Raw genomic sequence first — 23,932 nt, forward strand, 5'->3', positions numbered from 1 at the left:
AGGAATCGAACCAGGGTCTCCTGCATTGCAGGTGGATTCTTTACCAACTGAGCTACCAGGGAAGCCTTGGTATAAATGGTGGTGTGTTTTTAATTTCAAATTCCAGTTCATTGCTGGTAAATAGGAAAGCAGTTGGCTTTTGTATTTTAACTTTGTATCCTGGAATCTTTCTGTAATCACTTATTATTTCCGTATGTGTTTATTTTTTATTCATAATTTAAAAACCAATAGAGTTAGCATCATTGCTTTAGTAATATTCTTTTTGAAGAATGCATAATGTTTTCATTTTTTTTCTTACAGGGAATGTCTTGGAAAACATGAGGTGAGTTACAGGCACAAGCTTTAACTAAAGCTTACAATCTATTAATATATTCCTCTTCTATATGATGGTTATTAGAAATAACAAAGTCAATGTATTGTCTTTTTAGTGCTCTAAAGAGTATAAGAGTTTGTCTACTAAGTATTCAAAAATATACAATGCTTTTGTTTGAGAATTAGCCTATGAAGCATTCATTACAGAAGCATTATATTGTTGAGTTTCCCTTTTAGAAATAGGATATTTTGCTTCTTGGCATTCATTCTTTGGATTTTTTTGATAGGTTACTTTGATTTTGATAGTAATTATTAATGAAATGTGTTAGATAGAACTTGTTCTCAAATGAATAACAATCATTTTTGAAACATGCTTCCAGTAGGCTGTGTATGTGTGTACATTGCTAATTTTTCTTTTTTTCTTAAATTTTAAGGTGAGCCCTATACCGTGTCATGCTGTAGGACCTTATTCTTGTAAGAGAGTTTGTGGACGAACCTTAAATTGTCAGAATCATACATGTATGAAAGAGTGTCACAAAGTAACTGAAACAGATTCCTGCACTGGCAAAAAAAAGGTAATGTCCTTGGATTGAATGTATACATGGTTATGGTATGCTTAAAACACTTTCTTTTAATAATCATGTCATAAATATTTTGCTATAATTTCTCTCTCTCTCCTTGCCCTCATCCCTTCTCCTTCCTTGCTAAGACAACCAGCTGTGACACTTGGCGTATCTCTCTCTGTATCTTTGTGCTAGCTCATGATAACATGGCTTTTACTTTGGTACTCTTTGCATGCTATACCTGTGTTAATACATAGGATTTGATTTTATGATACAGGTACAGAAATTGTCCCTTTTAGACAGTTAGTAGTGGCAGTATCACCTCTACTGCTATCTGTTTGTATCTCAAAGTTTGGAGCATTTGCTTTCAGCTGTTTTTTAAACCTAAAATGGGTACTAGGTGATGTTCACGGTTTTAATAAATTCTCTGTGGGCAGTAAATAACATCACAAATATGGGATATGTATAAATTGTGTGAGATGTACTAAAAGCATTTTACAAGCATATGAGATATCAACCTTAAAAAAGCCTAAAAATTGCCATTTTACATGGAAAAAAGAAATGTAGGTAGTCAAATTTCAAATAATATAAAATTTTATTTTTAAAATAGTGTTTTTTCTTGGATTTCCATTTTGTAGGGAATCCTAATAATTCTAGCAGTGTGCTTAATAAGGAATAAGTCAAACATTTTTAAGCTTCATTTTATTACTAAATAATGTTACAATAACAAATGTTAAAATTATTATATGAATTGTGTTATTGAAAATTTCACTTGCATTGTTAGATGTTTTGGTCTTTGATTTGGTCATTATAATACATGGCAGCATAAATGTCCATAGTATATTCTTTTTCATGTGTAAATATATATGTAACTTGTATTGCTTATAATTTCTTCATTGAGCCATACCTTGATCCTTAGTAAAAATATTGTCATGATAAAATGAGGAAGATACTGGACTTATAAAATCAAACTAATATATTGATTCAGAATCTCTTTAGAGAATAGCTGACGTATGATGATATGGCCAGAATATCAACTGAGTCAGAAAAAACTCATTTAAAGAAGTGATATGATGGTGGGGAATTACAGTTACCTTGGATTACTTGACATGGCTTCCTGGGCAGTGAATTGCTCTGGCAAAATATGAGTTATAAGTTATGTGCAATTCTTCTCACTTTAGCTACAACTTTATCCCTGTCTCACATTCAGGGAAGACTACTGCAGTGTATGTCAATGAAAATTATTTTGGAAGATAACTTTGTAATCATTCTAATTTATGTATAGAAAATTAAATAATTCAGAAACTTTTAAAATTCTTTACTGTAACATTTCGACTGAGTCTCCAATAGGTCCTGCTTTATCTTTTCTCAGTATATATGAAGATATTCTGTTACGTTCTTTATAGTCCCCTACTTAAATATAAATTCCTTGGCCAAGGACCCTGTCCAGTCTTGCATATTCCCAGTATATGGGACAATACCTGGCACATAATGCTGAATAAGTATTGATGGAATAAGTTAATATACATTTTTAAAAAAAGAAATTATAATGTTTGATAATTGAAACACTTTTTCTTTGTAATCCTGCATGTCAAAAATTGCTTAGAATTTTAAAAAAGACATAGAGATGCTCAACAAAGTACCTGTCTGGTCTAGTAATTTAATAATTTAACTAATATGTATCTACTAAAGAACTGAATTTGTGTTGGTTATTATTCAGTCATGTCCGACTCTGCGACCCCATGGACCGCAGCACGCCAGGCTTCCCAGTCCATCACCAACTCCTGGAGCTTGCTCAAACTCATGTCCATTGAGTCAGTGATGCCATTCAAACATCTCATCCTCTGTCCCTTTCTTCTCCTGCCTTCAGTCTTCCCCAGCATCAGGGTCTTTCCCAGTGAGTCAGCTCTTTGTATCACATGGCCGAAGCATTGGAGCTTCAGCTTCGGTACCAGTCCTTCCAATGAATATTCAGGATAGATTTCCTTTAGGATGAACTGGTTTGATATCCTTGCAGTCCAAGGGATTCTCAATAGTCTTCTCCAACACTACAGTTCAAAAACACCAATTCTTCTACGCTCAGCCTTCTTTATAGTCCAACTCTCACATCCGTATGTGACTACTGGAAAAAACATAGCTTTGACTATATAGACCTTTGTGGGCAAAGTAATGTCTCTGGCTTTTTAATATGCTGTCTAGGTTTATCATAGCTTTTCATCTAAGGAGCAAACGTCTTTTAATTTCATAGGTGCAGTTACCATCTGTGGTGGTTTTGGAGCCTAAGAAAATAGTCTGTCACTGATTCCATTGTTTCCCCATCTGTTTGCCATGAAGTGATGGGATCGGATGCCTTGATCTTAGTTTTTTGAATGTTGAGTTTTAAGCCAGCTTTTTCATTCTCCTCTTTAATCAAGCGGCTCTTTAGTTCCTGTTCACTTTCTGCCATAAGGGTGGTGTATCTGCATATCTGAGGTTATTGATATTTCTCCTGGCAGTCTTAATTCCAGCTTGTGCTTCATCCAGCCTGGCATTTCACGTGAATAAATGAGAGCAGTTGACATGGATACTAAGTTATGAGGGTTAAACATTATTGTTCCCAAGTTCAGCCATGATTACAAAAGAGGTACTTTGTTGAGCTACATTAAGGTTGATTTATTTATAAATGTAATTTAATCTTGGTTCACTGAAGTGCATTAAAAAATAGACTGCTAGTCATTTTCTTTCGCTTCTATATGTGTTTTTCCTTGGCCAGATGCGATTAACATTCCTAGAACATTGAATGCTTTGGTAATTTTTATTTATGTGTTAACAGTGTGTTGATTTCTTTAGTTAAATGATGGTTATACTTCTTGAGTGGAAATTGGTAAGCTTTTAAGCTGTTCCCCCCCCCCCCCCCCCCCCACTGACTAGGAAGTAATTTCCATTTTAGTAGGAAAGCTTCATGTAATCAAGTCCATTTTAAAGGGGAAGCAGTTTGATCAGATGAGATTGGTAGACAAAAATCTTTGTGAGTAATGGCCCCATTGATAATCTTGCTGTTATTCATTTGAATATTTTTAGAAGAGTGAAAGCATAGCACCATTTTATTAACTGAATTTCTGAGAGCTGCAGAGGTACTTTCTTTTAATGAGATACAAATTTTATAGCTTTAGCTGTATAGAAATGTTTGATCTCTATTTCACTGATTTATTTCCTTGGTACTTGCCAGGCTGGCCCAGAATGCCTTCGCTGTGAGGAAGGGTGCTCTAAGTCACGGCCGTCAGGGTGTCCTCACCCGTGTGTCCTGCCGTGTCACCCTGGAGAGTGCCCTCCGTGTGCTCAGATGCTCAGGATAAAATGTCACTGCAAGATCACAAGTCTTTATGTGGAATGTAGGTGAGTAGTCTGATGAAATATTCTTGTTTCACCAGCCATTTTAACTGTTCATCTTTTTTGTAATTCAGAACCTTTTATAGAATACTTTCAGGAATATTTTTCAGTGTGGTCCTTAGAGGCTGAAGGCCTCGATTTTCTGGTAGAGATCTGGAGGGAAGAATTGTAGGCTGTTTCACCTTCCAGATACTTTATCTTGATTTTAACCAGGGAAATTCTCTTTTTTCCATTTGGGTATTTCATGTAAGATTTTGTTAGGAAAAAATTTGCTTTTAGAAAAACAGCAGAAGCACTCCTATACCAGATTGTTCAAATACCAGTGTCAGCTAGGATTTTTGGTTCAAAGTTGACTTGTACATAGTTATTTAGGCACAAATTTTAAATCACAGATTTAAAAGGTAGGCTTTTGTTTATTGCAGATGTTACTGTTATGGCAATTACTAATACTAGGATATGACTTCCATATTTTCCTTACTTAAAAATGCAAGTTTTTGCTTGTGGATTATGTGGAGGGAAAGTTTTTTTCATTTTTTTTCTATTTAATCATGATCTGACATAATTAACCCATCTGTAAAGTGGAATTTTTGTAAGTATATTTTACTCAGATGAAATTTGGGAATATGAGTTTATTTCTGACTTTTTGGACCATACTTTCAGAAAAATGGTAATCAGTTTAGTTGCTCAGTCATCTCCAACTCTTTGTGATCCCGTGGACTGCAGCACGCCAGGCTTCCCTGTCCATCACCAACTCTTGGAGCTTGCTCAAACTCACGTCCATCGAGTCAAGTGATGCCATCCAACCATCTCATCTGTTGTCCCCTTCTCCTCCTGCCTTCAATCTTTCCCAGCGTCAGGGTCTTTTCTAATGAGTCAGTTGTTCGTATCAGGTGGCCAAAGTAAATGCTAATAGTATCTTAAAAATATTTTTGTCACTTGTACTCTGCTGCTGCTAAGTCGCTTCAGTCGTGTCCAACTCTCTGCAGCCCCAGAGATGGCAGCCCACCAGGCTCCTTTGTCCCTGGGATTCTCTAGGCAAGAATACTGGAGTGGGTTGCCATTTCCTTCTCCAATGCATGCATGCATGCTAAGTCACTTCAGTTGTGTCCGATTCTGTGCGACCCCATGGACAGCAGCCCTCCAGGCTCCTCTGTTCACAGGATTCTCCAAGCAGGAATACTGGAGTGGGTTGCCATTTCCTTCTCCCACTTATACTCTAGGCTCATGGTTTAAATTGGGAAGTCAGATTTTATTCTTTTTAAATATTAAAATTCTGTTGAAATTTAAAAATTACAATTTTTAGTTTTAGAAATTTTGTAAGAAGAGTTAAGAGGACAATTTTGCTTTATTAATGAGTGTTACTGATGAAAAGAGGCTGTTTTCTTTTTTCCTTTTTTGGGACTGTGCCCTCTGTGAATCTTAGTTCCTCAACCAGGGATTGAACCCATGCCCCTTGCAGTGGAAGCATGGAACCCTAATCACTGGACTGCCAGGAAGGTCGCGAGAGTCTGTTTTCTTCGGTCTTGCAGTGCCCTAAATTTGCCCCTCTTGCTGCTTTTTCCTTTGTCATGTGGTCTCCAGAGGACACCTTTTCCTTTTACCTTCTTCCACAGAGCATTGCCTTTCTAACACTGGCTTCTTGATTCTTGCATACTTTTTAGAAGCGTCTTCTCTTGCTTTGTTTCACCAGGACTTTTTCAGTGTTTCACATTTGTGGTGGATTTTTCTTCCTGGTGCAGCGTTAGCTCAGTCCCTGTCTTCTCCTGCCTCTCATTTCTCCAGAACTCTGCCAAGCTGTCTGCAAAGATTTGTTACGGGAGCTTAAGAAACAGCTCTGCCAGGATTTGGTGTTTAATTTGTCTACTTACAGGTCATTTGCAATTTGTAGAAGTTTCTGTCTTCTGGTTTTGCTGATGTCATGAAATTTCAGTGATTCTGTTTGTTACTAATGAGCTGAATGATTTTGGGTAGAAATGTTTGGAGGTAGATGGATTGAAGTGATTTCCATTACCACAACTACAGAGTTCTTTTTTCCTTTTCTTGAATCCATGTTTTTATGCAGGATTCTTCAGTCTCAGTATTTTTTCTGATAATTTCATTTACTTTCCATTTCATAAGTCATCTTTTCCTTTTAGTCATTTTCTGCTTCATGTACTTTCTTCTATAGAAATTAGTTATAAAAGATACAGGCCTTGAGAAACTTGTTCCTAATTATAGAGAAACAGGAACAAAATAATAATACCTCTTAAATTCAGAGGGGAGCACTTTACCTGTAAGAATGAAAGTATAGAGCCAGGATAAAAACTATGTTATATTACATGAAACTTTGTCAAGAAAATTGCCTGTGTTATCTAGGGTACAGTTTTTTAGCTAATTTGATACAGATGCTTAAGATAATAGTTTTAACATTAATGAGACTAAACTTAAGGTGTATTTTAGCAATTATGTCTAGTGAAACGAATAGGAAAAGAAAGAATAAAGGAAAAGAGAGGAAAGGTAATAGTGAAGAGAAAAGTGAGATGTGTATGATGGGTATTTTTAGATTGTCATTGGTTACTGACTCATGTATCTATTCAGCTCTTTGTTAGAAAGTAGTTTTATTCATTGGTGTTTATGACTTCAGAGTTACCCCCTGAATCAGATATAAAAGCACAGACTGATTTCAAGTGAACTGATATAAAATAAATCATTTTCTAACATTAATAAATAGCTTAATCCAGAATCAACTGAAAAAAAGTTTTTCTGATAAGCTTATTGCATTGCTGTTTGAAATTGTGAGCTGTTTTTAGAAAAACCATGCAATAAAATGGACTTTGCTTTGACTGTCATCAACACTTCCTCTCATCTTTTTAGAAAAATAACCACAGCTGATGTAAGTGAAAAGAATCTCTTGAGTTGTAAAAATCAGTGTCCTAAAGAGGTAAGATTTAATACAACTTTTTTACATTGTATTTCTTGGGCATTGTTTCTCTTTTGTTGTTTGTTCATCTTATTTTAGGTCTTTCCTGGACCCACTCGATATGTGGGCCCAGAAAGCAAAATGTGATTGATACATGTAGAAACTTGTAGCTCAGGTAGATGCACATCCCTTTGTAATATTTTGGGATAGTAGGAGCAGGAATGACCCTTTGAAGATTTTTTTTTTTTTTATGACCTAATGTTTTCCCATCTTGAAATATAAGTAGATTAGAAACTGTGTGGCTCATGGGCAGTTGGACAGTAAATCCACAGTAGAGAAAACAGATCGTGCATGTGTGTGTGTAAACCTTAAAGCTCATTATTTGAATTAGTATAAAGCATTCATATATGAAGTTACGCTTTTAGAGATGATAATGCCGGTACATGCATTGTTTTCAAGCTAAAAGTATCGAAAGTAGTTCAGAAAAATTGTTCAGAGTTAAAAGGTAAAAACTCACTGGGAATTTATCCTGGCAGTAATTTTGAGAAACCAAAGCAGTCTATCTCTGTTTGACCAACTCAAAAGTTAAGACAGTCCTTTTTTGATCGTTGGAGTAGGGAAGTGACAGCTATTTGATTTATAAAGGAATTCTTTTTACTTGTAAGTGTACTGGTAGCACCTCTTTTCTAATTCTTTGTCTTTATATACTTACCTAAGTGTTTCTTATCCTATTTAGAATCAGGAGGAGATGACAGCAAAGTCGTAACTATAGTAGTCTGTCTCTTAGATTAAAGAAAAAACAAATCAACGTAGGATATGCCTTTTTATTAACAGTATTTTCCTTTTAACTAAAACTTTGGACACATTTGTGGGTTTTTGTTTAAGAGCTATTGAAAATTGAACCTGGGAATTTTAAAAGTTACGTGAGATTGTAAAAGAGAGAAATTTCAAGCAATACATGCTATTTTAATAATCCTGTCTTTCTTACATAAGTGAAACTAGAGGCGTGGGATATTTCAAATTTAATTTTCTGAATTCTTCAAATTCTGAGTTTCCCCTTGTTAAAATAAGTTTTCTTCTGTTCAGATTCAAGTTTCAGAATAAGTAGTTGAGGATGTTTTATTTTTAATCTGACAACAGTAATTTGGGATGAGATTGCTGTCAGAAATAAATGTTTAATTCAGGGATCACTAATTTGCAGTTTAGCATTGCCTTGGTTATGATTTGTTTGTGATCCTGTTATGACATTTGGGTGGGACTGGAGCTGAATATGTACTATTTATTTAAAAATTTTTCCCATGCTCATCATTTTTTAATTCTAGGACATTCTGGAGCCCCTCGTATTGCTAGTGTCTCCTTGGACTTTTTTGAAAAATATATCCTTACGTTGGGAACAGTCCATATGGTTATTAAGGTTTAGAACAGTCTTGGGGTAGACAGGTGAACATTATTATGTCTAATAGAATTCAATCTAGTTTATGTTCTGATAAGGCTACAGCAGTGGTTTTCAAACTCTTGATGTGCATCAGAATCATTATAAGCACTTGTTAAAACAGGTTAATGGGCCCCACGCCAGAGTTCCTGATTTTGTGGGCCTGGAGTGGAGGTCCAGGAATTTGCATTTCTAATAAACTCTTACATAAGGGTGATAATATTGGTGGCACAGTTTGAGAACCAGTAGACTATGATGGTATCAGCCAAGAACTGTCTTTCTAAACTTGCCACAGATATCTTAGACTCAGACTTAAGATATAGGATTATGACAAATTCTGATGCATTGATAAATTCCTGTTTGCTTTCTCTTCCCCTTATCACGCTATAGATTTCCTACAGGTAGCGACTATGTCATATTTGTCTTTGTATCCAGTCCCTGGTTGTGCCTGTTAGGTAGTTGGTAAATGTCTATTGAGTGTGAGTGTAAGAGTGAACTGTGGAGATGGCATAAGTGTGTTCTAGTTACATTGTTTCTCTGATATACATGCCACGTGTCTATTGGATTGTTCAGTCAAGTTTGAATTAAACAAAGGAAATATATAAAGATAGTGTGAAGAACTGAACCTTTATTTAAACCGTGCCTTGTATATACAGGTCCACTTTTAAAAATCATGTCTGCATTTGGTTTTATCATTCCCATGCAAGCTTTTCTGTTTTTTTACTTGGACGCCTTATTTAATGTCTCTCTGTATCAGATTGTTCATGTGTAAGTGGAGGCAGTAGCAGCACTCATTTCAGGGTGGGTGCTGAATATTAGGGGAGCCAGCAGCAGGCAAAGATCTTAGTGTGTGCTAGATGCTGTGGATGTCTCAGCTATGGTGATGATGATACGGATATTCACCCATAAATAATATTGATGTGCAAACTTTCTTTAATTTTTTTAAAGCTTTTTTTAAAGAGCTTTTAAAATTCTTGGGATTAAAATGAGACATTTTGAACTAGACAGTGTTGCTTGTTGGTAAGCCATTTATTCTGACTTAGCAGAGTGCTAGCGGAGTGATATTAAGGGCTGAGGAGAGTCTGTGGGGTCGCACAGAGTCAGGCGTGACTGAAGGCACTCAGCAGCAGCAGAGCAGAGGAACCGTCTCGCTTTGAATGGGGGGGTAGGGTATCTCGTCTTTAGATGGAAACCAGGGTTAGATGGTTTTTAAAAATGTCTTTTTTTTTTTTTTTTTTGCTGTGAAATCTGTAATGAAGAGACAGTCATTGTATATATTTTACATTCCAAGCAGTTTTCTTTGGGACTACTTTTCTGCCCTTTCAGAGTATAATCTGGCTTTTGAGATTATACATGCCTGCATACCTAACAGGGAAATGGTTATGTGATTTGATTTTTTAAATAATAATGAAATGATTACATACTCAACAGTGCATAGAACATACATGTACAGTATAAAAAATGACTAAAAACTGAACATCAGGTAACTCCACCTAGGTCAAAAAATGCAGCATCTTAGAAGTCTAACAAAGTTCCTTTCTCCCCAGCACACTGAAGAGACAGAATAATGATCAGTGAGAGACCACACTGTAGCCATGAGTCTATGTAATTTCAAAAAGACCTCCCTTTACTGATTCTGGTATGTTTCCCTTTTCACGTTCCACTTCAGAATCACTGATTTAAAGTGGAGTGATTAATTACTTTCAGAGAAGATGACTGATGTAATTACATCTGAGATTAAGGAAAGAATAAGATGCTGTAAAGACATTTTGAAGGGAAAAAAGGGTAGGTGGTGAGCTAATGCCAAGTGTTTGTCTTTGTTTATGAAGATAGGCTAGAGGCACTGGCAGGAATGAAGGTGAGAGGGAGGTGAGGGAGTCCTTGAAACAAATAATCTGAGACAGGTGTTGGATAGTGAATAAATATTGCACTTGTTAAGTTGTATTGAGGGCCTAGTATTAGGTGTAGAGGAGAACAAGACTGAAGTGGCCCAGGAATGCCTAGTGTGGAACTCATTCTAGTAGGTAGCATTGCGCTATGCTAGGATTAGTGAAAATGCAGTGTGAATGATCCAAATTTAGTTTTGGTATGAATGTCTCAGCTAAAAATTAAAAAAATTTGAAAGCTGGTTACATACTCGAGAGAGACCAAAGACAATGGAAAAGGGTTCTGAATTTCTTAAAGTGGGTGGTAGAGTCAGTAATTTGAAAGATCAGTCTGGTGAATCATAAAGACTAGAATTTGGAGAATTCAGATATTTATTGAGGTGTCCACTATTTGTAAATATCTTTGTTAATGAATATGAGAGACAAAAAGAAATAAAACCCTACTCTTAACTAATTTGCAATAATAACCTTTATTATGATAGCTAAATATATTAAGCCCATCTAATCCTCCCAACAGCTTTATAAAGTTTTATTACTGTCCCATTTTTAGATGTGAAGCACAGAAAAGTCAGGTGAGTTACCCAAGGTCCCATAGCTAGTCAACAGGGCATCTGGGATTCACTTGTAGGCAGTATGATTTTGAAATTAACCCCTGGCCAGTGGGTGTCTTTTATATTCTGGTTGCAGAGACAGGAATGTATGAAGTAGCTTTAAAAATGTTTTTTTAAGTTGAAAATAATACAGGTTTTGTCACAACAGTTTAGAAATAGATTATTATTGTTTTTCAAATGTAGGCAAACTCATGCCATGCTTTAATGATGATATACGCTGTATTTTGACGTTTGTATAAGATTTGAATAGGAATAAGAAGAGAACCCTTTCATTTGAAAGCTTGACTGAGATAAGAAAACAGTATATAAAGTCAAGGAACACATAGACGTCACAGCAATTCCTGAGTTGGTTTGGCTACCTATTTGGTATATTTTAATACAGAGTGGCAAGCCTTTTAGAGTAAAAGGCTAAGCAGTTGTATCACAATACAGTGGCTTAAGGACAAGGAAATTTTCTTCCTCACATAACAATGAAAGGGAAGATAGAGGTGTCACTGTGCTCCATGGGACCCAAGTTAGCAGGGCAGCTCTGTTCTCTTTGACTTATGGGATCCTCGTTCTGCTGCTGCTGCTAAGTCGCTTCAGCTTCAGTCGTGTCTGACTCTGTGCAACCCCATAGACGTCAGCCCACCAGGCTCCCCCATCCTTGGGATTCTCCAGGCAAGAACACTGGAGTGGGTTGCCATTTCCTTCTCCAGTGCATGAAAGTGAAAAGTGAAAGTGAAGTCGCTCAGTCGTGTCCGACTCTTAGCGACCCCATGGACTGCAGCCTACCAGGCTCCTCTGTCCATGGGATTTTCCAGGCTAGAGCACTGCAGTGGGGTGCCATTGCCTTCTCTGCCTCGTTGCTCTAGATATCCTCATTACCAGCACATTGGGAAGGAAAGAGCATAGACCTGTGCTCTTAAAAGCTTTAAGGCATGGAGGCGCTGTTGATTACACTCCATTGGCCAGAACTTAGTGACAGGACTATAACTAGCCTCAGGAGTGATGTAAGGTGTACTCTTGGAGTGGAACCAGGGAGAATATTGAACATTTCTGGGAATTAAGATTATTTATATCTAAAAGAAAAAAATGATAAACTTAGCCAGTTGTCCAAGATTTATTGACCCTATTGTAATGGACTTTTTCTTAAAATAGTTGTTGGGGGAAAGGGGAAGTAGAGTATGACTATAAATATGTAATTGTTTTATTTTGGTTTTATTTTAGCTTCCTTGTGGTCATAGATGCAAAGAAATGTGTCATCCTGGTGAATGCCCCTTTAATTGTAACCAAAAGGTGAAACTTAGATGTCCTTGTAAAAGAATAAAAAAGGTAAATATTTTAAGTTATTAAAAATCCTTTTCTATGTACATTTTTGTTGGTTTCTTTTTTTTTTTTTTGGTGGGGAGAGTGTGTTTTGGTAGTTCTTTGACTTTAATTTTTTGCCTTTTTAATTTTCAGCTCTTATTTCTTAAGAGTTTTTTCATTATTGGCCTATCTTATTTCTGTAAATGTTTATTTTAAAAATCATCATTGTTTGGCAGCTTAGTTTTCTGCAGTTTCATAGTTAAAGAGGATTATTTTATATTGGAACTGAGTTCAGTGCTGTTCTTTGGACAGAATCCATATTCTAGATTTGCGGTCTCCACATAAGGGACAGGGTAAGAAATGAAGTGAGTTTCATGATCTAAGAAATGGTCTGGAATTAACCTTTGTTGCTCTTACTTACAAAAGTGTTTTATATTCAGTAGTCTGTTGTGAAAATGTTACCTTAAAAAGACCTGACATACTCAGCCTTATAAAATTATAAAATGACATTCAGACTTGCTAATTTTAAGATAAAGTTACGGTTAAAATGGAAAAACAAAGATAAAAGTTGTGGTCATGGAGGAGTGAAAGGGGAAAGCAGTGATTGGGAAGCTCAGTGGGGCAGACTGCTGCCGTCTGGCAAAGCTTAGAAAGGGCTCAGGTCCGCTCTCCTTTCCTTGGCTTCCCCGTTTACACTGTGGACTCTTAGGAAGATTCTTCTTTACTTCTGATTTTCCTTTTCTCAGTTATAGTCGTAACTCCTGGTTTTCTTCACATTCTTACGGTTGTTCACTAAAGCTACTCTTTCAGTTTACTCCTTTACTCATCTATTCAGCAAATATTTATTGAAAATCTTTTGCTTTTATTGAGGACCTTTGCTTTTCTTCTGCTTTTACAGCTCCAACTATTATTTCCTGGGATGGTTAATTTCTGAATTTAAATTTATAGGCCTAAGTTTTTCTGGAGTTGGATCCCTAAGTTTTAGGTTTTTAAATGGATCACCTCTATATGAAAATCAGTACTCAGTCAAATCACTTTTAATCTGAAATGTTTCTCAGGTTTTCTCTCAGACCTCATCTTACTATCCAAGTGCAGTTTGCCACCCCTTAGAACTGGCAACGGCTTATTCTCAGACTTTGAAAACACCTTCACAGCAGATTTCCATGCCTCTACTATAATATTTCCAACCCAAGTCCTTCACTGTTTCTTCATTACTTGGGGAAAAAACCAGCATTTTATGAGGTATACATATACAGAATTGTGGCACAGGAGGGGACTCTATCTTTGCCGGCTTGTCCAGTCAGATCACCTGCTGGTCCTTTCTGCGATTTACCTCTTAGGCGCGCTAACACATCGGCGATATTGCGCTTTAATGTGCGATACTATTGTTCCTTCTGTATAGCACAGGTTTTTTCCCTTTGCTGCCCCGTTTTGTAGGGTCCTGTGTGTACTTAGTGCATAGTGCATATGCTTAGTGTTTATGCTTATGTCGTGGTTTGGGAAGGTGTTCTTTCCTTCTGCCTCCTTCTGAAAGGACGCAGGTGCTCCTTCCTCTTGACTTCCTTCACTTTGTGCCAGGTTCATGACCAAGAGCTTCGTGACTCTAGGGGTGTGTGTAACCTTGTTTACACAGACTCATTGAAAGGAGTGAAAGAGACAATGCTTACATGGCATTTAGCACCATGACTACACTATGTTTAATAAATAGCAGCTGCTATTGTTATTATTATTAGTTGAGCATTTACCATATTAATTTTTTCCTTATTGTATCCCCTGTCCCTAATGCAGTGCTTGGCATGTAATAGGTACTTTATAAGTACTTTTTGAATGAGAACAGATACAGTGATCTTTTTTCCAGACTGATAGACTCAGTATCCACTAACATGCAGTATTTATTTTTGTCTTTAATATTTGTCCATGTTATTTTTCCTTTGGACTATCATTGGATGACAGGACTCACCAACCTCAGCCAAAATTCTGTGCTATAAAGTCCTTTCATTACAGTGTATATCCTTTGCTCAGGATTTGATGATCTCATTTCCTTACTCTGGTAGATTTGAACTAAAAAACTAGTTCCTGAGGGTGTGGTGAGAAAGGAGCAACTTGGTGTACCACTTACAGCAAAAATGACATCTGGCAGCAAGAAATATGGAATGAATAAAGGGCAGACAAAAGATCTACAGAAGCAAACTTTAGACTATTTAAAATAAAGACCACTTATTTTATTACAGTTCAGTCGCTCAGTCGTGTCCAACTCCTTGCTACCCCGTGAACCGCAGCACGCCAGGCCTCCCTGTCCATCACCAACTCCCGGAATCTATCCAAACCCATATCCATTGAGTCGGTGATGCCATCCAACCATCTCACCCTCTGTCATCCCCATCTGCTCCTGTCCTCAATCTTTCCCAGCATCAGGGTCTTTCTAAATGAGTCAGCTCTTCGCATCAGGTGGGCAAAGTACTGGAGTTTCAGCTTCAACAGCAGTCCTTCCAATGAACACCCAGGACTGATCTCCTTTAGGATGGACTGGTTGGATCTCCTTGCAGTCCAAGGGACTGTCAAGAGTCTTCTCCAACACCACATTTCAAAAGCATCAATTTTTCTGCACTCAGCTTTCTTTATAGTCCAACTGTCAGATTTATACATGACCACTGGAAAAACCATATCTTTGACTAGACGGACCTTTGTTGACAAAGTAATGTCTCTGCTTTTTAATATGCTGTCTAGGTTGGTCATAACTTTCCTTCAAAGGAGTAAGCGTCTTTTTATTTCATGGCTGCAGTCACCATCTGCAGTGATTTTGGAGCCCAGGAAAATAAAGTCAGCCACTGTTTCCCCATCTATTTGCCATGAAGTGATGGGACCAGATGCCATGATCTTAGTTTTCTGAATGTTGAGTTTTAAGCCAACTTTTTCACTCTCCTCTTTCATCAAGAGGCTTTTTAGTTCCTCTCCACTTTCTCCCATAAGGGTGGTGTCACCTGCATATCTGAGGTTGTTGCTATTTCTATCTTGATTCCAGCTTGTGCTTCATCCAGCCCAGTGTTTCTCATGATGTACTCTGCATATAAGTTAAATAAGCAGGGTGACAATATACAGCCTTGACGTACTCCTTTTCCTATTTGGAACCAGTCTGTTGTTCCATGTCCAGCTCTAACTGTTGCTTCCTGACCTGCATACAGGTTTCTCAAGAGGCAGGTCAGGTGGTCTGGTATTCTCATCTCTTTCAGAATTTTCCACAGTTTATTGTGATCCACACAGTCAAAGGCTTTGGCATAGTCAGTAAAGCAGAAATAGATGTTTTTATGGAACTCTGTTGTTTTTTCGATGATCCAGAGCCCCTTGGCAATTTTTGATCTCTGGTTCCTCTGCCTTTTCTAAAACCAGCTTGAGCATCTGGAGGTTCATGGTTCAGGTATTGCTGAAGCCTGGCTTAGAGAATTTTAAGCATCACTTTACTAGTACACAAATTGATTATAGTCTTAATGTCACCACATCAATAGAAGTATATTTTTTATTATTTCATTAAGGATTCAGTGAAGTACAGAAATAAGGTTTAGAATGATTTTCACCTCAGCTTTTTTTGAAAAGATAAATGATTGAGAGAAAAACTTGTAGCTTTCCGAAAGACTCTAGAGCCACACTGTGGTGAGAGCCACCAGTCACTTATGGCAATTTAAATTAGAATTTTAATGATCAACATTAAATAATATGTGACATGACACTCAGTTCCTTGGTTTCAGTACACTTTGAGTACTCAGGCACCACGTGTGGGAAGCACTACCCTTGTGAATATAGAACATTTCCATTGCCTTGGCTAGCTGTGTTGGATGGCACTACTCACCTCCCTGGAGGCTTCAGAAGAGTAATAGGAAGCGATGAAGAGAAATGAAGAATAAAAATGAAATAATAGGCATAATCTTAAGCTGCTAGAGAAATTTTGCTTTTTTTTGGCATGCAGTTACTACAACTTTGAGGGAAATCTTTTAAAGTAAAATTTTTAAAAATTTTATTTATAGGAAGTGCAGTGCAACAAAGTACGTGAAAATCAGATTTCCATAGAATGTGACACAACATGCAAAGAGATGAAGCAGAAAGCATCTGAGGTAACGTTACGTTAAGTGTCATTTTTAATGTGTCAGTGGCCTTCTTTATGTTGCTTATTAATTTATGTGCTTATTATGAAGAACTTGAAATCTCATCCTTTTTTGTTCTTATGATAAAAGCCTGGTGTGTAGGCTGATGTGCTGGTGTGTACTGGATTTTCCCACACTCTGTACAGTTAGTGGAGGTACTCTGGAACGTAGTTACTCGTCTTAATGTTAGTTTAAGCTTCCTGAAAATTATGTTAAAAGAATAAAAAAATAAAATTTTAGGATTCTTTGCTGTTTGGGTTACTTTTAGTGTCACTATTGCCCTCCATTAATCCAATCAGTGAATAAACTTTTGGTTTTGTTTGAAATTAAAGATTCCCTTCCAGAGAGGGTGTTTTAGGAAAATGGTCAATTTCATCTCTAGGCAAACAGTAATATTTAATAATTGATTATAATCTTAATATGGTAACTTAAGAGTAAAAGTCCAGTTTTAAAAGTATTTCAGTTTACAGTGTTGTAACTCTGTGAATTATGATCTAGTATCTTATAATTGTTCAGCTGAATAAGATATAGCACTCTACTGCCCCTCACACTCTATTAGATAGTACCCTAGTAACACTTCTCAGTGTATAACACTTACGGTTCTGTAAATAATTCTCAGTATCAAGCACCCAGAAGTTGTTATAGGTTAGTGGAGCCTGGGAGGAAAGATGTTAAAATTCTGTGTAAAATTTGGTGATTACGATGTTAATTTAGTTTTAAATGTCTGTAAACAGTTAAAAGAAGCAGAAGCCAAAGCTGCCCTTGAAGAGGAAAAACGAAGACAACAGGTAACAGAAAACACCCAAACTTAGGTCTTTTTGCATAATTGTTAGTTTTTATGCAAATACAAGATACGTGGAAACATATAAACATAACATATAAACTAGGTCAGCTAAATTCTGGACTGAAACATAGTTCCTTGTAAAAACAAAAATTATTTGTTTGTTTCAGTCCAGGTATCCTGATCCCCTGAAGGAAGCATGGGGACCTTTTGTGTGCCCAGATATTCTGTGTATTTTGTGTATTCCCAATTACTTCCTTGCCGATTTCGTCCATTCTCCAGAGATAACTCCTCTTGGTTTGAGTGACGGGGCTTCAGGACATGGCAGCATCTGTTTTAAGGCATCCCCTGGAGTTCACATCTTCACTCATCTTACTGAGTCGTAGGTTGTCTGTGACAGATGAGTGCTATTTACTAACCAATACATTTGTTTTAATAATACACCTTCTTTATTTCCTCATTAGACTCTTGAATGCATTCAAGAATTCTTGAATTTTTATCTGCAGTCAAGATAAAATGTGTTACCTAGATAACAAGTACATTCTTATACCTCCTGTTTGCTCAGATACTATATTTATTGATCATATATTCCAAAGAGTGGCTTAACTTTTTCATAGTGACATGTAATTTTTTGTCAGTTTGCATTTTGAGATCCTTCAGTGCTTAGCAAGCAGTGTACATTGTATGTAAACTACCACCATTATGAATGAAGAAACTGAAATTTGCATGTCTTGAGAGAGGGCATTAAAAACAACTCATGTAGCAAGGTGGGATAAAATAACTTCATGTTTTATGTTCTGTAAAATTGATTTGCCTAATATCAAAAAATAAATTATCAGAGCTAATGCAATAAAACATGGGTTGACTGGAATCCTGGAGATTATTAATAATAGTCTAGAGTGTCCCTTCCCCTTTTTATAAGGCATTATGGAGAGAAATCTTAAAGATAGTGTATTTAAAGGCAGTCTATTTACTGCCTTTTAAACAGTGTATAGAACATAATTTAAACCACTTTTGACAACTGTGAGTCATCAGTTATGCATTAGTTATTTTACTGTATCAGTGGTTCTCAAGTTTGAATGCTTTTAATATATTTTGACCTTTTGCGGTATATCACAACCACTTGAGAATATTTTGATATTTTGTTTCATTGAAGAATGTCACTTTGTGTTAAATTAAATATTGAATATATGTTAGGTCTTCAGATGTGGTTTATGAGCAAAGTTATGGATATGTTAACTGAAGTTTCTATTTCCTTCTTTTAAATGAACATTTACAGAATTTTTCATGAATATTACATATATGTTAATAAGTACCGGGCTTTAGTTAATAACAATGCAGTGTATCATATTATATTGTCATGCATTAAAGCTTAACAAGTAAGTTCTTTACAGTAAACTAAAAATCTACACTTTATAATAAGTGTCATCTAGGTATCCTTTTTTTAAAGTTATTTTTTAGAATGAGTTTTTATATAATTCTACTTTCTAAAGGAGTCATTTTGGTTTACAGTATGAAGCATTTTTCCCCTGAAGAATTTTTACTCTGTTTTTAAATGTATTTGATTGAGAGGAATCAATTTCTAGCAGCTTTTTCTCTTCACTCTCTTGAATTTCTTCCATACAAGTCATTAATATTTGTTACAAGCATTGTGTAAAACTAGAATTATAGGTATCTTTATCCTCATGGGTCATCTGTTTGTACTTGCTGTAAGCTCTGTATTATAGAGCCCCATTAACTACAGGTTAGCAGTGCCATACAAAACGAATGTCTGTATTTTAAATCAGATGTTTCTATATTTAGTATCAAAAGCAGGCCATCAGTCTGAAATAGTCTCTTAAACCACTCTCTGGTTCCAGTTCTTCTTACCTCAACTCTGAATTTGTTGAATATGGTCAGTAGTGGAAAGATAGTATTTTTAAAAAATCAAATCTGTGTGTTAATTATATACTATTACTATTAAAACATTTCCCCAATTTATTTTTGTCTGAGTGGAAAAATTAAGTCAATGTGTGTATTGAATTTAATAAAAACAATACTGTTTTGATTTAGGCTGAACTGGAAGCTTTTGAAAACAGACTGAAGGGTCGTCGGAAGAAGAACAGGAAGAGAGATGAAGTGGCAGTTGAGCTAACCCTGTGGCAGAAATATAAATATTACCTCTTTCCACTGTGTGCAATTTTGGTAGTAGTGTTTGCATGGTACATAGCCCAGGCTATGGATTAGAAAATGTTTGACTTGTTAATATACCTCAGATTAGATTTAGGTAATTGTTAAATTTGAAATATTAGAAAGCAGATGTTGTAGAACACAGTATATATTCACATTCATCTCTGTATTCTCTTTGAACTCTTGTTAGAAGGATAGAATGTTAAGCTTTACCTTAATTAGCATCCTAAAAGTGGCACTGTAACAGTATTTAATAGTAAAAGCATGGCTGAAATTGTAAAGTATCTCATAAGGCATAGACAGTGGCAAGGTGACATGTCGGTTGTTTGTTGTGCTTCCTTGTGTTAACATACCTATGTCATTTACTGTTTCAAGCCATCTTTTTCTTTTTTGGCAAAATTAAGATGAAACTGAGCCATATGTGTAATTAGAGGAATATTTCACAATGTTGTGGTTACTTATTAAAAGGTACTTTTCCTGATCATGTAACTTTGTACTTTTTAAAAAATACATATTCTCTAAATGACCTCTTAAATTATAACATGAAGCCATATGATTAGACTCCAGAAGTTGGTTTATTAGTGAGGAATTTTTATCAGTTATTAAAATTTTATGTAGTATGTTCCTCAGAGGAAAATGTAATTGTTCTAAAAAAATGCTAGGCTAGAATCCTTACATGTGGTTATTTCTCATGTAAGAAGCTTTTACCTGAAGTTGGCATGTTCTGTAAAACTTTTATGTGTTTTTTTCAAAGTAATAATAAAAGAAAAACTAATATTTATGAGCAAAATATGCTGAGCACAGGCTTATAAGCTTTATGTATGTTATTCTGATTTCTTCTTACCACAGTCCTATTGGTAGATTTTTTTTTCAGCTGGAAATAATCAATTCTTTTGAAAACAAGCAGATAGAGAAGTATGAATAAGCTGAATCTCTTTGAATTGTAAGTCATTTTAAATGGTTTTTATATTTAATTTTTTACAATTAATGTTTTCATTAAAATTTTTCATACCAAATTTTTAATGTAGAATATTTACTATTTAAACATTCAGGAGCCTATAATTTTATCAGTGTATAAAACTCTAATGCTTGTTGTAAAACATAGTAATCGACAGGTAGTACTAAGCAGTGGTGGAAGTACTAAGAAGGACTTTAAAGTTTTGCTTCCTTTAACTCAGTTTGTTTAATGTTATGTTCCTTAGTCAAGTATTAGCTGGTGTCTAAAGATGGGAGGCAGTCATTCCTTTCTTTATTGTATTTTTGTTTTAATTTTAGATTTCTTTTTTATCTTTCCCAATGTTAGAGTTACTGGGTTGGTGTTTTTGAAGCTCTAAATCGGAGCTCTTACAATCAAGTCATTACCTTACTGTAATCTAAAATGAATATTAATTAAATGATTAGGTGTCCACATTGGAAGCTCTTTTCATGTATTTCAAGATCTTGGCCTAATAAACAGACTTGAAGATTAGTTCACGTCTGTTTGTTGGGTTTCTGTTCTTGCTAAGTTTTCTTTCCAAGTTTTGCAGAAGAATTTAGTGAGCAGAAGACTGAGTGAATAATACAGTTTGCTGGTTTTTATTTGCTTGGCTAGTAGCTCAGAGCTTAATTAACCCAGAGTTACACAACTGTGCATTCATTTATTCAATCAACAGATGCCTTTACTGTGTGATGGGTACTTTTTAGGTACTGGAAATAATGGCGGTCCTTTCAGGGACCTGCTAAAGAGTGGAAGAAAGCAGGCAGGAAATAGATACACAGTAAAATGAATGTGATTTCATGTACAGTAAGCAGTATTAAAAGATGAGAGAAATGTTACAGAAAGTGATGGGGGTGGGGATGGGGAGCGTGTTAAGGCACTAACTACTTATATTGAGAAAGTCCCTCTGAGGTGGGGACATTTGAGTTGTGACCTGAATGACCTTCATTTGATGTTCTGAGGGAAAAGTCTGTGAGTGAGAGAAAGCAGCAAGGAGAAAGTCATTAAGCTGGGGGATGCTTGGCCTGGCCGAGGAATCGGTGGAGGAGCCGGTGTGTCTGGAGCTTAGTGAGTGACAGGGAAGGAGGATCAAGGGCCATTCGTAGCATGGTTGATAGACCCTGGTGTGGAATTGGAGTTTATTTCTAGTAGTGGGCAGCCATTGGTGGTTTTAAGTGGGGAATAATTATTTGTTAACTCAGACTTAAATTGAAGAAAGTAGGGAAAACCACTTGACCATTCAGGTATGACCTAGATCAAATCCCTTATGATTATACAGTAGAAGTGGGAAATAGATTTAAGGGACTAGATCTGATAGAGTGCCTGATGAACTATGGATGGAGGTTCATGACATTGTATAGGAGGCAGGGATCAAGACTGTCCCCATGGAAAAGAAATGCAAAAAAAGCAAAATGGCTGCCTGAGGAGGCCTCACAAATAGCTTTGAAAAGAAGAGAAGTGAAAACCAAAGGAGAAAAGGAGAGATTTGAATGCAGAGTTCCAAAGAATAGCAAGGAGAGAGAAGAAAGCCTTCCTCAGTGATCAGTGCAAAGAAATAGAAGAAAACAATAGTATGGGAAAGAATAGAGATCTGAGATACCAAGGGAACATTTCATGCAAAGATGGGCTCAATAAAGGACAGAAATGGTATGGACCTAACAGAAGCAGAAGATATTAAGAGGTGGCAAGAATACACAGAACTATACAAAAATGATCTTCACGACTCAGATAATCATGATGGTGTGATCACTCCCCTAGAGCCAGACATCCTGGAATGCGAAGTCAAGTGGGCCTTTGGAAGCATCACTGCGAACAAAGCTAGTGGAGGTGATGGAATTCTAGTTGAGGGATTTCAAATCCTAAAAGATGATGCTGTGAAAGTGCTGCACTCCATATGCCAGCAAATCTGGAAAACAGCAGTGGCCACAGGACTGGAAATGGTCAGTTTTCATTCCAATCCAAAGAAAGGCAATGCCAAAGAATGCTCAAACTACCGCACAATTGCACTCATCTCACACACTAGTAAAGTAATGCTCAAAATTCTCCAAGCCAGGTGTCAGCAATACATGAACCATGAACTTCGAGATATTCAAGCTGGTTTTAGAAAAGACAGAGGAACCAGAGATCAAATGCAGAGACATTACTTTGCCAACAAAGGTCCATCTAGTCAAAGCTATGGTGTTTCCAGTAGTCATGTATGGACGTGAGAGTTGGATTATAAAGAAAGCTGAGCGCCAAAGCATTGATGCTTTTGAACTGTGGTGTTGGAGAAGACTCTTGCGAGTCTCTTGGACTGCAGAGAGATCCAACTAGTCCATCCTAAAGGAGATGAGCCCTGAGTGGTCATTAGAAAGACTGATGTTGAAGCTGAAATTCCAATGCTTGGGCCACCTGATGCGAAGAGCTGACTCGTTTGAAAAGAACCTGATTCTGGGAAAGATAGAAGGCTGGAGGAGGGGCCGGTAGAGAATGAGATGTTGGATGGCATCACTGACTCAACGGACACAAGTTTGAGTAAACTCCAGGAGATGGTGATGGACAGGGAGGCCTGGCATGCTGCGATTCATGGGGTCGCAAAGAGTCGGACACAACTGAGTGAGTGAACTGAACTGAATAATTTGTTACTGTTCTTTTAAGATAACTGTCTTCTGACTGCTGTGTGGAGAAAAGACTGCAGATGAGGGTAAAAGCAGGGAGCACAGGGAGCAAGGTAGGTGGGAGGCAGGCCAGGCTGGAGGGGCTGCTGTGCTGGGATTCAGGGACGCAGGCCTGCAGTTCCCACGGTTTCTGTTGCCCTGAAGGAGTGACCTGAGGACACTGCAGAAACTGCTGTGCAGTGAGTGAAAGGGGAGGAAATAAATTCTTTAAGGTCAAAATGAAATTAAATTTTGTCCAAATGCTTAACGCTAATTTGTTCTAAAGTTATTAAAGTGGTACATGTTGACCTTTTTGCTTCAATCTAAGCCAATTCGGGAGGAATGGAAAAGTTACCAAATAGCCATTCACAATGACACAGATAAAAATGTGAATGTGATGGCCTTATTTTCCTATTTACTTGTGTCATTATAAAAGTTTATTAGTTTAATTTTTGGAGTTTGTGGCATATTTATGTTGAAATCTTTTAGTTTTTCAGTTTAAACTCTTTTAGGGATTGAACAACACCTAGTGTTTGTATTTCAGTTAATTTCACTCCTCAAATCTAAATTAAATTCAGATAATCTCAAATAAGGGCTTTCCTGGTGCTTCAGACTGTAAAGTCTGCCTGCAGTGAGGGAGACCCAGGTTCAATCCCTGGGTGGGGAAGATCCCCTGGAGAAGGAAATGGCAACACACTCCTGTACTCTTGCCTGGAGAATCCCATGGACAGAGGAAGAAGCCTGGCAGGCTACTGTCAATGAGGTCGCAAAGAGCCAGATATGACTGAGCAACTTCACTTTCACTTTCAATCTCAAATAAGTTGGTGAAATCTTTGCTAAATTGCCAAATGAACTTTACTGAAGCAAAACAT

The 23,932-nt window shown here is 36.7% G+C and overlaps 1 protein-coding gene across 7 annotated transcripts in view; it reads left to right on the forward strand.

The window, feature by feature from the left end:
- NFXL1 (nuclear transcription factor, X-box binding like 1) overlaps positions 1-20,238 on the forward strand; it is a 53,299-nt gene extending 33,061 nt beyond the window's left edge. For all 7 annotated transcript variants that reach the window (XM_020904670.2, XM_070451936.1, XM_020904671.2 and 4 more), the window contains 8 exons: positions 301-322; positions 747-887; positions 4,084-4,250; positions 7,098-7,164; positions 12,282-12,386; positions 16,382-16,468; positions 17,233-17,286; positions 19,332-20,238. In XM_020904670.2, the coding sequence (XP_020760329.2) occupies positions 301-322; positions 747-887; positions 4,084-4,250; positions 7,098-7,164; positions 12,282-12,386; positions 16,382-16,468; positions 17,233-17,286; positions 19,332-19,505 (817 nt within the window). In that variant the 3' untranslated portion in view covers positions 19,506-20,238. The remainder of the gene's footprint in view (positions 1-300; positions 323-746; positions 888-4,083; positions 4,251-7,097; positions 7,165-12,281; positions 12,387-16,381; positions 16,469-17,232; positions 17,287-19,331) is intronic.
- The last annotated feature ends 3,694 nt before the right edge of the window (positions 20,239-23,932 follow it).

This window comes from Odocoileus virginianus, chromosome 21, assembly GCF_023699985.2.
Source record: "Odocoileus virginianus isolate 20LAN1187 ecotype Illinois chromosome 21, Ovbor_1.2, whole genome shotgun sequence".
Classification (NCBI taxonomy): Eukaryota; Metazoa; Chordata; class Mammalia; order Artiodactyla; family Cervidae; genus Odocoileus; species Odocoileus virginianus.